The following is a 14,740-nucleotide window of genomic DNA, read 5'->3' on the forward strand; positions in this document are numbered from 1 at the left end:
GATCTCCAGTAGCCCATTAGCTGTTTGAGTTCATATTTATTATTTACTGAATGACCGTGAATAATGAACAAGTTGCTCTAAATGATTACAGATTTGTGGCTAAATCTCTATTAAAAAGGGAAAATCAGTTGAAGCAATTACAGAATTTAGTTACAAGGAAAAAATTCCCTTTGTCTCATTAATATTACATGGAGAAGATGTAGCAACAGCAAGAGAAATGGAGGTAATTGGTGCAAATTGATTATGGATGCAAAAAATGAAAACTCTGAAATGACAGAGAAGTGAAAGAAATTCTCTCAAAATGCTTCCATGGAGATATCTGCCCTAGTCTCTGTGGGCTAGACTTACATGAACATCAGCGAGTTACAGTGTTGGAGATTGTTACCCAAGTTGTGTTTACAGCCAGTATTTAGAGGTAAATTAGTTTAGGTAAATCCCATCCTAGCCGAATACAGCTAATCTTTTGACTGCCAAGCCTAATTTGTGCTTGAGTTTGGGTCTGATTTTTTTCTGAGGAAACCGGATAAGGTCAGGAGTGGCACTGGTGCAAAAGTCTGCAACTTTAGGCATGTCCTCCTCAATGTAAATGATAATTCCGTAGCCATCATATAAATGGACAGAGAAATCACAAACTGTACAATTGAAGGAAAATACCAGCTCCTAGTACGCAGATTGTGTAGCAAACAACAAAAGGAACCTATCCTAAAATAGGAAAGTATCCAAATATTTTTCTCTTGACTTTGTGGAGCACATGTGGTGACGCCTCTTCATGCATTTACTTGAGCAGTTCTCTAAATCAGATTCCATTTTAGGGTAGTCTTGAAGATTATGCAAGAGCAAATTGTGGTTTTATCTTTCCTGCTTAAAGAAGGAATGTGGTATCAGAAGTCATGTTATCAGGCATTATCCAAAGCCTTATACCTGTTAAAATGTCATGTTCAGCATCATATTTAACTAGCTCTGATCTCCTTCTCTCATTGCACAGTCAAAGGTTCCCCAAATTAATATGGCTATTTGAGTATTTTTAGGCAAGAGCCTATTTATGCTGGGGTTTTTTTTACAAAAACATGCTATAGCTAAAGCTCATGATGGAAGTAATTTGTAATATTCAATGACCTCATTTTATTCTGTTTTGCTCACTCAATGCTAATGCGTATGATGCCATGTGAAATTCGCAGACGAGCCTGTCTGCAGGACTCATGGGAGCCATAAATGGATTAAACCTCTCACTCCTTACTTTGGCAAGTGATCAGTTACATTTAAATAAAGGTCAGTCTGTCTTTAGAAAGAACACACTGAAAGCAAGCTTAATAGCTTTCCCTACTGAGCCTAGAACATAACTATTTGAAGCATAATTAGCAACGGGGTGCCAGTCACTGATTGTGCTTTTTGCTTGATTTTATGTCTGGGGAGTTCCAGTATTCCCTATTAGCTTTAAGAGGGGGCACAGTGCTAGTTATCAAATTGACAGTCTTGACCTGGCCTCTGAAAGCAGCTGTAAAACACTGTTGGGGAAAATTAAGATGAATGCCAAAGCCAGGTCTGTAATACTGCTACAAATTGGACATTTGAGGTCCATGCCATGACTCTAAATAACAAAATAGATAAAATATCTGATATACATGAGAGTGTGAGCTTCATTACACTAAACAACAGGTGATAAGGAGATACACCAGTTGTCCTATTATCTCATCTTACGAGCTCTGTATTGTGACTTCTTTATAAAATACTCCATACCTATTCTTTTCAGCATAACAGAGTGACCAGCTCTGCCATCTGTCAAAATACAGATTTCGAGAAGGGTGGAGTGAATCAGCAACAACTGCCCCTACAGTAAAAGGTGATGGCCACAAAAGGGTTGTTTTGTCAAGTTAATTAAATATTTAGCCTGTATGAGACATTTAAGAATAAACATGGTTATAGACTCACAGCATCATAGAATGATTTGGGCTGGAAGGGATCTTCATGATCATCTAGTTCCAGCACCCCTGATATATCTTGTGGTGTTCCAGTTCTTCAAAATACCTCATTTGCTTGGGGTTTATGGGCTGGTATTTATATCCCTGGTAGCAAAAGTGATAATTGTCTACGGGGGAGAGAACAGAGCTGATACAGCAATCTTGGTACTCTGCACACAGCCTGAAATTCTAAGAGAGATCTGTGAATTACCTTGACCTTCCTGACTGGAGCATCAGCTTCAAAAGTTCAGTGATTGCACTTCAGTGTTATCAGCAACTAATTTAGCACTGATCATTTTATCTACTACTATCAGAGAAGATGAGTAAGAGCAAAACACAGTGGACTGACTTTTGGGAATTTCTGGAGATAATACAAGAGCAGACCAGAGAAGCAGACAAGTGACAGCAAAATCAGCAAAAGAATAAGGAGGAGGAGGAATTAAAAGGCAGCAAAGAGGCTGGAATTATATGGAAAAGATCTCTTAAGTAAAGATGAACGTTATAATAAATTATTATGCGAAAATATTACTATTTCACATTTTAGGTGTGATACAAAGACTATATTCTGTTTATCTCTGTGTAAATCGTCAAACTACATTTACTTCAGCTTTTCTCCTCTGGTAGATGGTCAGTGGCTGCATTCCCAGCTCAGGATCATGACAGGAGAGGAGAGGTCTGTGTCCTCCAAATGCATCTTCACAACACCGAATCTGTAAGAGGAAGATGACCAACCAGGGATTAAAATAAAAGCATGTACTTTTCTTGATTTACCTGCACTTGGGGGTTAAACACAGGATTTTAGGTCATTCCTTTTGTGAATGGTATATCCATTTTAAGAGTCAATTAAATACATTACAAAATGTAGGCATTGCCAAGAAATATAGGGCTGTATTTGTTTTATAAGCTCTCAGATATATAAAGGAGACTAACGCCTTAAGCAGCTCCATTTCAGTTTTACCACTCTCCTTCCCTAAAATTTATTTGTTCTTTTGTTTGTTTCATTTCTAGGATTCCTGTTTCCTGATGGAAAATTTGTATGGGAAGTGGAGAAATCAGTAACTGTTTTAATTGATCATTTTCAGTTTATGTGGAATTTTCATTTTTTACAGGCTTTCTACAATGCAGCCAACTAATGCTCTGCCTCCAGCACAGGCACTTCAAGGTCGTATTTCTTTGTTTTCACCACAGGTCAGATACCATCACCAGGAAAAACTAATTTGAAAGCATCTTCCATCACAGGCACTCAGAAATAATGAAATGAAACAGCCAAGCAGAGTAAAAAAATCCTGTTTCTTTAACCCATGGATCCTGTGCCAGCAGTGCAGAACTCTCCTCAAGCTCTCACAGTAAGGTTTGCTAGGCAGGTAGCAAATGTGCTCTTGTGGTTTGCACCTCCATAATCATTTCTCTCTTCTGCAGGACGCTTCCTTCAAGCACTGGTAGCATCCAGCTGTGTCTCCTTTGAGCCTTTTAGCATGTTGACATTACTTTCTTCTGTGTAATTTGGTATTTGAATACATTGAACACTACCTTTGTTCTCTATTGTAGGTCATGGGTTGTATGGGACTTTTGAAATGTTGTCCTCCTGGAGAAAAACTAGAGAAGACCAACACGTTAAAGAGAGGACTGCAGCTGTATTTGCAGACTCCATGCTCTCGTTTTCTCTCACCACTGCCATGTACCTGGTCACTTTTGGAATAGGTGCCAGTCCCTTCACTAACATTGAAGCAGCCAGGATTTTCTGCTGCAATTCCTGTATTGCAATTTTCTTCAACTACCTCTATGTACTCTCCTTTTATGGTTCCAGCCTGGTGTTTACTGGCTACATAGAAAACAACTACCAGCATAGTATCTTCTGCAGAAAGGTACCAAAGCCAGAGGTATTGCAAGAGAAGCCTGCATGGTATAGGTTTCTTCTGACAGCCAGATTCAGTGAGGACACAGATGATTCAGAGGAAACAAACACTTACGAGAGTCATCTTTTGGTGTGGTTCCTGAAACGCTATTATTGTGACTGGATAACAAACACTTATGTCAAGCCTTTTGTAGTTCTCTTTTACCTTGTTTATATTTCCTTTGCCTTAATGGGCTACCTGCAGGTCAGTGAGGGGTCAGACCTGAGCAACATCGTAGCGACCGCGACTCGGACCATCGAGTACACGACGGCCCAGCAGAAGTATTTCAGCAACTACAGCCCGGTCATTGGGTTCTACATCTACGAGTCCATCGAGTACTGGAACACCAGTGTCCAGGAGGACGTGCTGGAGTACACCAAGGGCTTCGTGAGGATATCTTGGTTCGAGAGCTACTTAAATTACCTTAGGAAACTCAACATATCTACTGGATTGCCGAAGAAGAATTTCACTGATATGTTGAGGAACTCCTTCCTGAAGACCCCTCAGTTTGCCCATTTTTCAGAGGATATCATCTTTTCCAAGAAGTACAACAATGAAGTTGATGTTGTGGCCTCCAGGATGTTCTTGGTGGCCAAGACAATGGAAACCAAGAGGGAAGAACTTTATGACCTCCTGGAGACCCTGAGGAAGCTCTCTCTCACCTCCAAGGTGAAATTCATTGTTTTCAATCCATCATTTGTGTACATGGATCGTTATGCCTCTTCGGTGGGAGCCCCCTTACAAAACTCCTGCATTAGTGCTTTATTTCTGCTCTTCTTCTCTGCATTCCTGGTGGCAGACTCTCTGATCAATGTCTGGCTCACTCTAACTGTTGCCTCGGTTGAATTTGGAGTTATAGGTTTTATGACCTTGTGGAAAGTGGAACTAGATTGTATTTCTGTGTTGTGCTTAATTTACGGAATTAATTATACAATTGACAACTGTGCTCCACTGTTATCAACCTTTGTCCTGGGCAAAGAGTTCACAAGAACTAAATGGGTGAAAAATGCCCTGGAAGTGCATGGGGTAGCTATTTTGCAGAGCTACCTCTGCTATATTGTTGGTCTGATTCCTCTTGCAGCTGTGCCTTCAAATCTGACCCGTACACTGTTCAGGTGCTTGTTTTTAATAGCATTAGTCACCTTCTTTCACTGCTTTGCCATTTTACCTGTGATACTGACTTTCCTGCCACCCTCCAAGAAGAAGAGGAAAGAGAAGAAGAATCCTGAAAACCGGGAGGAAATAGAGTGTGTTGAAATGGTGGATATGGATAGCACCAGAGTGGTTGACCAAATTACAACAGTCTAACTTGATTTGTTGGTCGCTTTTTTACACTAGGTCTTACTGAGAAAAAAAAAAAAAGAAACCAGTACTGACTAAATGTGTGGGGACAGGAAGATTGGAGGTTTTCCCCTCCCTCCTCTAAGCTAAATCCAGGAATATTCAAAATTATGGGAGAAATTAAAAATAAATTTTAAAAAAAGCAAGAGCTGGGGTATTGTACCTTGCTCAGTTCCTATAACAGGTAATATGGGAGAATTTGCGCACCCATGCAAAGAGAGGTTAAATTTAAGATGCATGAAGTAAGATCTAACGGAAGAATTTGGGTTCTTAAGCAGTTGTCTGCATTGCCTGTACTGCAGATGCTGCAATTATTGTGGCTAAACCAAATCATGTTGAAAGGTCAACTGTCAAGGCTGAAGTAGCACTAAATGTTCGCTGGATGTAAAGGCTTTACAAACTTTCTGCACAGCAATAACTCAAGTCAGTGAGTCAGCTCTTATAAGTCTTTGCCATCACATTTAATATTTCTTTTCTCCCCTAATCTAAACATTTATGCAAGACTATATAAAAAATAGCAAACTGTACTGGGAAAGAAGGCAGTACACAGCAACCAAGTGCTTTCCAAGCACCTTTATGTTATGAATCACTTTTTTTTTCTAAAAGTATCGTTATTTTAAAATTGAAATCATCCCTTGTTACATTTTTAATCATGGTTTTATAGCTGTTTCTTTTTCTTATAAAAACAAAAAAGAACAAAAAAAAAGGAACAAAAAAATTCATGTGACTCTGTCACTCTAGAAAATATATAATTCTATTTTATACATGTCTCGCTACTAGTTAAACATGTAATCTGCTTTACCAACTGTAATTTTGTTAGCACTCTACTAAGACATGTGAGTGGATCTAGCAGCAGACAGAAGATGGTGTACTGAATATTTCAGCACCAAAATCCATGATACAAACCTCAAATACTAAAATGTCATCAAGAAAGTGAATGTTAGGGCTCTTTTAGTGAGAGCCTGTTTCAGGCCATTCACTGGTAATGCACACTAAGAGGATTAGTGGGTAGTTTTACATAATGTATAACTTAATCCCTCAATCTTCCTAGAGTACCTGTAAAGCAATAGACCTCACAGCTATGGGCTCTTCCAGGAGACAGTAGACAGTAAGAGTTGAGTGGAACAAACTGGAGGTTGGGACTGTGGTTTAGCAGCAGCAAGTTTAACAACGTGCCCAAAGAGCCCATATCTAAGGGGCCTATTGAAAACATCACATGTGAGAGGGAAAAACAAAATCCACCCAAAAAAACCAACTTAAAAAGATTACATTACCGAGTCTTTTTGGAGCCATGAGTTCTAAATCAATAATTCTGTCAGCATCTGTGATGTGGAGTAAAACAGATAAAGCAGCATCTCTTCCCTCCTCCACCCCCTCCGCCCTTAAGAGCGACAGGCTCTTTGCTGTAAGGTTCTGTCATGTGGTTGAACCCCAGTGGGGATATGTAAGCCAATTCTGTAGGTTTTGCTGAGAGTATTCCGACCATACATTGCTTGTGAAACCCCAGTGGCAGGAAGCTGGCTGGTGTGTGTCGGGTGGGTTCATATGGACTGTTGCTTTGTGGTGCAACGTGAATGTATTCCAACCAGACTCCCTTCTGCAGCTCATCTGGAAACTAAGAGTACTTGAAGGGTTTTCAGCATTTGGCACAAAGTTTGCTTCAGTGTCAGTATCTGGAGGGGGAGGGGTGTTGCAAGAGCCATGGGGCTTCTTGGAGCACGGGAGCACCATGGCTTTGGAGGCTGCCTGTGGTACCTGCACAGTCACTAGGATGTCTGTGGTCACAAAACCAGGATGTCCTTCATTGTGTGAAATGTCTCTTTGGCATCCAAATCCCAGTGACCTCCAAATGCCCTGTACAAAACCTGCAAATGCCACCTACTGAATATTAATTTTCAAGCAAAGAGATATTTCTGAAGCATCCTTCCTAGCAGAAAATAAGATAACCAGATATTTTGCCCTGAAGCAAAATATTACATTCTCACTAGCAAAACAAATCAGCAGAGCAGCTGGCAACATTTACTTTACCCCGGATAAGTCCCTTCCCTGACCAGAAGAAAGGAAGCTGTGTCCAGGAATGCACAGGCTCTTTGCTTAAGTAAACAACAGTTGCTTCAGTAGCAGCTGGGAAGCTGTAACAACAACTTCAGCCTTGGCAGAACACAGGCAGACACCTTGAAGACAGCCAAATGAATGTAAGGCTAGGAAAAAGATCTGTTTCCCCTGTTTTTTTTAGACTCAGGCTTGGGGCTATGTTTTCTGGCCAAAAAATATTCCTTAAATATACTTCACTGTAGATTTTCTGTGATCATCAGTATGTCATTTAAATACCAGTCACCCCATCCCCTGGCTGTTCAACAGGCAGCTGCAGTGGCTTCTAAACTTCTGAGGGCATTAGCAAATTAGCTGAGTTACAGAGGAACTGCAATTCTTCTGCAGTGATCTACTGACTTGTGTGACACTTGGAAATGGGACACCTGTCAGAGAGGCTGTTTGTACACTGCCGAGAGGAATACATGGCAAACACTGATTTTACACCTCTGCTATCCCTCTGCTATTCACTTGCAGACATCAGATGCCAAGATAGTTACCATAAACCTCCTCACATCTAATTGCAGTGCATAGACCAGGAGCATCTTTAAAGAGATGTCCAAAGACAAGCTTGCAGTTTCACAGATCTCTTATTAAATCTCACCATGTGAGGCCTTCAGAGATCTTCAAGAAAGGTGATAAAACCAGGGATAAAATTACTTCTCTATCTCCAAACCTGTCAGAAAAAGGATGTAGAGGCATTCCTGTGACAAAGTGCTGCAGAAGAGGCCTGAGTGTCCACAGAAGGCAGGGTGAGAAGTCATGCAGTCCACGCCCTTGCCCCCAGGGCAGAGCCAACAACATTTAAATAATTTCTGAAGGATGTTTGTCCAGCCCATTCCTAAAAGTCTTTTTAAGGGCAGATTCCTTTCCCAGTGGTTCCCCCCCAATGCCATGTTACCCTCTCTAGTAACCAGTAACTCCTGCTAGCCACCCAAGACTGGGATGGAGAGGAGGAGCCGTGCCCCTTTCTGCACAGGGGTAGGACAGGCAGGAGACTGGAGCATCCCCAAAAGAGAGAAAACCCCGAACAGAGCCAGAACCAACTTACATACATTTTTCACTGTGTTTCACATCAAGCTCCCATTCTGCTCCCCAGCACTGGCAAGGTACAGCCATGGAAGTGTCCAAGGTGCACTCAGCCCAGGTCCGTGAGACTCGGCCTGGATCCTGATGTGTCTGAGAGATGCACCAAATGCTCCTTCTCTGCAGGTAGCTCGAATACCTCAACATGAACCACATTCTCAAGGTTTCAGACTATGCTAAGCCACTTTGGCCTTCCTCCCCTTCAACTTTTTCCTCTGGAGCAATTATCTTCACCAAAGTCAATGGACCTCCCTGCACTGATTGATTAGTAGGTGCAGATGCAGTGCTCTGTTCTCAGTCCAAAGCACTCCCAGTGGCTACTGTACATGAGATTTGCCCTTACTGGTGCACCTCCAGTTTGGAAGACTACCTAGGCTTAAGCAGATTTTTATCATACTCTTAAGTGGCTTTGTAGCCCAGGTATCACTGTGGTTTTGTTTGCAATATAGATGATCCAATTTTTTATAAATGCAGTAAGTAGAACACAGTATCATACACTGTCAGGCACTGACTAAAATCTAACAGTGAAAATTTTAGCTAAGGCTAACAAGACTATGTAGGACTATGGCTCACTGAGCACATATATCTTCTACAAACATGAAAATTCCCATACAGTAAGGTATGGTGTACAGTACATTTTTACTACAGGGTAAGCATGGGGAAAAAGAGCCAACGTATGTGCATATGGCCCTCAAGATCAATCCAGTTTTCTTGTAATATAACTTCTGATATTATGTTAGCACAAGTCCACTTTCAATTTACAATTACTCTAAATGGAGAAAAAAAAATAGAGAAAATTTGTTATAGCTGGAATAACCATGCCATAAACATTAATTGATGAAGACAGAATTTTCTGCCAAAAGCAGAAATGTGAAAGTGTTCTAGTTAGATTAAAATTAGAGCTGGAATTGTGGAGAAAAACCTGTCTGTGAAAGAAAAAGAGCTTCTTTTCCAAAGACAAGCAAATACACTTATTATGGTCAACTGTATGAACCTGGAGGGAATACAGTACCAAAGTGGTGTGAGGTTATGTTGACTCACGAGAGGATTCACATCTGCTCTCAGAAGTCTTCTGAGCCAGCACTGAATTCAGGTAAAACATGTACTGTAAATTGAAAGGTGTACTTTAAAATGTTTTTTTCTAGGCTGACTGTCCTCCTGTGAGCCATGAAATCCCACATCAGCCAACACCTTTATTTTTATTCAAAGGGAAAACAGAAGTAAGTGGTGGCATGACTGGGCAGAGTGCAGGGGAGTCCAGGAGGAAGACTGGCTTCTCTGAAAAACAGAGAGAGCCAGCAAAGCAAATGGGTTGTGGGAGAAGACCTGGTGACTTCAAAACTTAGCAAAGTGGTGGTTTTTCCTACTTTGTTAACTCAGAAAGCAAATAGCATGTTCAGGGAGACCTGGGGAAGGGAAGCTGAGTTAGCAGGAGTCAGCTCTGGGTTTGCTGTGCACTCCGGTTACAGTAGCTCCTCTGGCATGGTTGGGGACTGTCAGCAGGATGGGAATTGGGAGGGGCAGGGCTGGCACTGCTGTGTGGGCACTGGGGATGCCAGACCAGGAGCTGTGGTGGTGCCATTTCCCTTGTCCCCCTCCCACAGCCCTGCCAGGTGTTCCCGGGGTGTGCAGCCTGCAGAGAGCATCAGCTGCCATGCAGGAACAGCTCCTCACGATTCTCACTGTGGCCCCACTGCTGGGGGGTTTTGCTGAACCAGTGCTTTTGTGGTAAGGCACAAGCCTGTAGGAAACCACTTTCTGGAAGCTCTTGCTTGGAAAGAATTACCCAGAGCCTTTTCCTCCCCTACCTTTGCACATGTTAAAATCCTGATCCATAAAAATCAGATTGAACAATTTAGCTCTGTAGGGACAAAGTATTTCTTCCATGGCTGTATCCCTACATTTATCACTAAAAGTACCTGTCAATTATTTTCTTATCAACATTGTGAAATAAGTAAGCCTTTCTGGGGCACACACAAGTCTGATGAGAAGGAGGTGGGGAGGGGGGAGAGCCCCTTCCCTTTCCCAAAGGTAGGAAGCATCTTCCACCCATGGCCAGGCACTACTACAGGGCACCCCCAGTGACCCCAGCTCAGTGCAGTGGGGAGGACAACCTTATTCCCCCTCCCCAGTCTTATTAGAGAACAGGGAGAAGCTTTAATTCCAAATTGTGGGGGGAGATGGGCCCCCAGGAAGCCCTTGTGAAACCCACCCACTGCTAGGAAAGCGCAGTGGTGAACTTCTTGTTTGGTTGGGTTTTTTCAGAAAGAGATGGCAAAAGGATCCCAGGAGGGCATTTGAACATGAATTCCTGTCCATGGTGCGTGGGTTGGAGCAGAATGGCGTGCTCTGCCATGCCACCCCTTGCCCTGTTGTCCTGGCACAGCTTCCTGCCTGGAGAGAGGGCACCTCAGCATCACGTGCGCCTGCCTGGGGCAGCCGCTTCTCAGGCACAAATTGTTCTGATGTCGTTGGCATTCTGCAAGTCATTGCCTTTTGTTAATTTTGGGGAAAACAAAACAAAAAAAAATCGGCAGAAACAATTCTTGATTATTTAAGCTCCAAGAAGTCTTAATCTGTGCATCAAATAAATGGCTTGCAAGATGTCAGGGGTTTTCGTTTAGGCTTTTTTTAACCTATTTTTACTATTTTTGTATTAATTTAGGGGAAAAATTGTATAATGAATCTCAATGTATAGCATAAGCCTAAAATAAAATGGCTGTCTCTCTCTTTGCTTCCTGTGCTCCCAAACTGCTACAGAAATCCCACGCCATCGCCAATGCAACAAACTGATTTTCCTGGCCTAACCCAAATAATCAGGATGAGCATGGTCTCCAAGTCCCCACAGAGAGGGGTGGTGGAGGAGTTCATGGGTACCTGCTCAGCACAGAGCCAGCAGTGTCCCCAGGATGATGGGCATGCTGCTTCTGCAGGAGCCCCTCTTGTTCCAGGCTGCACACTGCAAGCACAGGGAAAACCACATCCATTCATTTCCATGTTATTGGGATCTAAGTGCTTTTTGGGGGTGTTCTAGATAATCCGGCAGCAGAACTCCAGCCTCACCTGGCAAACCAACAGCTAAGGCAAAAATCTGAAACTGATTTGATCAAAAACTACATTTTATTTCCTCAAACAAGACCTGGACCTTCTGAGATCTGGTAGGTAGGTAGGCCTGAAGTATTACTGTTTAATAGAAGTATTGTGATTGAACAGACTTATTGCTATTAAAATTTTTCTTACCAAGACCTTACCATTCACAAACTTAGAAGCCCCATCATCACTGAGAGACCCACCTCTCTCACCAGCAGAACCACAGCTGCTGCTCCAGGAACTTCTGATGACTGTGCTCAATCATCTTCTTCCCATGTCCAAGCAGATAACCCATTTACCCTTCTTTCCTAATGTATTGGAGAAGGGGACCAGCATCCCTAAGACCCATTTGGACCAACTGCTTCAAAGCAGAAGCAAAACACTCCACCAGGGGATGTGGATGACAGCTACAGGTGCTCTGTCACATCTGACTGCAGAAGTGAGATATGCATCACTTTACTGTAAAAAGCAGGTGAGCCAGATCCAATCCCAAGTTGCTGCAACAAATAGCAGGACTTTGGTGTTTTGGCTACGAAGGGCTTTCGGCCACTTTAGTTTAATGGGAAGTTTGGGTCTGCAATTTAAAGGTGATTCCTGTCACCTGTTATGGCTCTGGGCCTTGTCCCTTTCAGTCATTCTTTCTCTCATTGCCTTAAATTCAGAATCCAGAAGTGAAAAAATTCTGTCTGAAACTGAAACTCAAACGATATCAATTTTTCTAATTGCTGGTGTGATGTAAGAGAGGCTATGTCTAAGCTTCACACAGGAACTCAAAAAGCAAAACCCCCATACCAGGCTGATGTTCCTCATTTGTATTAGCAGGAGTTCCTTCGTGCAAATCTCCACCGATCTAATTTACAAAATTCAGCCTTTCCAAATGTGTAATCAGCACATTTCATTCTGAAAGTTCATCTGTACCTGTACCTTCAAAACAAAGGCATGGTAAATCTGATTTTTAGCTTATCAAGGAATACAGTTCAGCCCAACAAATGTTCGTGAGCAGCATGTCTGAATCCCACATGCAATTCTTACCCTGCTGCATACAAGTCAGAATATTTTCACTCCCAAATGCCACATTTCCTTATTTATACAACTAATTTGCACACAGAAACTAGGCAGGATTGTGGACCCAAAACAGTGAAGTGTGCTCAAGTTTACATTCATCCTGTAAATATCATTTTAACTTTTAAAGGTTAGTGGCTATGTAGAACTCATGGAGAAGAACAGGATTTTGTTGCTGACTTCAGTTTACTGGCCAAAAATAACAAATATAAGCACTAGCCAAGCACTAGCTAGAAAGAACCAGGGAATAAGACATCCAACAGTCCATCCAATCATCCACTTGAAAATTTATACATATGAGAAATGTAAGAATCATGTTAAAGGCCTTAGCTGGGTATCCAGACTATACATAGAATATGTTATATATGAATGCAGAATATTCCATTCTTTTTGGCCACATTGAATCCTCTGAAATATGCTCTGTTCTGTGAGGAGGCATACTTTTGAGCAAAACTGACATTTATCTTCTTAGAAATTACCAATTTGCACAGGTGAAGTTTGCTGGAAACAAAATTTTAAATGTATACAAACAAACTGATGCCAGAAAACACAATTTGTAAAAATTATGCCTTCACATACTGATTATATTTCATAATAAGCAATCTGTTCCCTGATGCTACAAGTAAAAACTGATTTTTTATTTGTCAGCTATATTCAGGAAAATGAGATGCCCCACTAATGTATATATAGTGCATACACCCCCATAGCAATTATGTATTTCTTATACGCCCAACACAAGTTGGCTCTGTATAAAGAGGAGGAAAAGCCAACCTAGAAATGTAGTTGAAAGCTGGTAGGAAGAATAGTTTATCTGTACTGAGATTAGTAATGGATCAGCAGGGGAGGAGCAACAGAGAAGTTTGGTAAGGAGTTTAAGAACAAAGAAACTGGCTACAGAAATGCAGAGCTGTCAATAAAACTCAGGTTTTATTGTGTCAGGAGGATGAGAAAGAAATTGTATAAAAACCCTCTGAGCTGCAAAGGGAAGGAGGGTCTAAGTTAGTATGAGACTGGGAAAAATCATATGAACATATGTAAGACTAGCAGCTGTAATGTATATTAAGGCTGTTTAATAAAAGATGGGATCTCTCTATACAAGGAAAATAAAAAATCACAGCTGCCTAATTATATGATTTCAAATATAGATTCAGTACCTCATTGTTTTGGAATAAAAGGAGGATATCATTCATAATCTAATCTGGGGCCCAGAGCTGAAGAATTTGACATGATCTATAAACAGTATCATACAGAAAAGGAGATTGGTCATGGATTCTGGCTCATAACTTACTTAAAAATGACAAATTGACCCTCACTATTTTACTGCAGCTCTTATTTAGAGAAGAGCAGCTGACTTTAATGTTCTGAAACAGTCATGCCTTCCTGACAAAATACTTGTGTGTTGGAAGGATTTCTTTTCTTTTCTTTTGAAGAAGCGATCAATTTTCTCTCTGGACAAAGTCAGTCCTCAGGCACAAAACCCACAGCAAGAAGTGGGAAATTCCTCTCTTAAGGTGATTCCTGACTCAAGGACATCCATCTGCAATTGCATTTCTCTTTTCTGTCCTGTCTGCATACTATTGCAGGCAGTTCCAGACCTGTCTGTTGACAGTCTGACCAATCAGTACATCGTCCCCCTCTTGGCAAGGGAGGTGGGGTTCTGCCAGGCATCTCCTGATGCTGGCTCCAGAGGCAGTGGCCACATTATAATTTCAGGATTATTCCTGCTCATTAGCCCCTCTCATGGGAGCCTTTCTGTCCATATCTTGGATTGGATTCCACCCCTTACTGGAAGGGTGGCTACAATGGCTGCCACAGGACAACCAACAGCAATTTGCTGACCTGCCATGCCTCTGATATACACAAGTGACACAGCATTATCAGATCTAGCAAGGAGGAGCATCCAAAGCCCACTGTCAGGACATCATATGATATTTAATATCACCATCTGTGAGGATGTTTGTACAGCAGACTTTTTATATGGAATTTGCAGAAATAGGGAGAGATAGAATATCAATTAAACTGCTCATTCAGCACTTTCCAAACCTCTCCATTAAAGGAAGAGTTCTTGCCTCACAGTCAGTGGTGATACCAAACATTAAGAATCTATTTTACAGAAAAAGATTAAAGGAATCTGGCTTTCTTGGCTTTCCCCTTTCTAGGGGAAATGTGGAGCAGAGATATGTGACCAGAATTCCAGAAATTATGGATAAGATTGCT

At 41.6% G+C, this 14,740-nt stretch overlaps 1 protein-coding gene across 1 annotated transcript in view; it reads left to right on the top strand.

Annotated features, from left to right (window-relative positions):
* The window catches only part of PTCHD1 (patched domain containing 1), a 27,094-nt gene extending 15,993 nt beyond the window's left edge, over positions 1–11,101 (top strand). Inside the window, exon 3 of the mRNA XM_014308591.2 lies at positions 3,507–11,101. Within this exon, the coding sequence (XP_014164066.1) occupies positions 3,507–5,161 (1,655 nt within the window). The 3' untranslated portion in view covers positions 5,162–11,101. The remainder of the gene's footprint in view (positions 1–3,506) is intronic.
* Positions 11,102–14,740: the final 3,639 nt, after the last annotated feature.

This window comes from Geospiza fortis, unplaced genomic scaffold, assembly GCF_000277835.1.
Source record: "Geospiza fortis unplaced genomic scaffold, GeoFor_1.0 scaffold161, whole genome shotgun sequence".
Classification (NCBI taxonomy): domain Eukaryota; kingdom Metazoa; phylum Chordata; class Aves; order Passeriformes; family Thraupidae; genus Geospiza; species Geospiza fortis.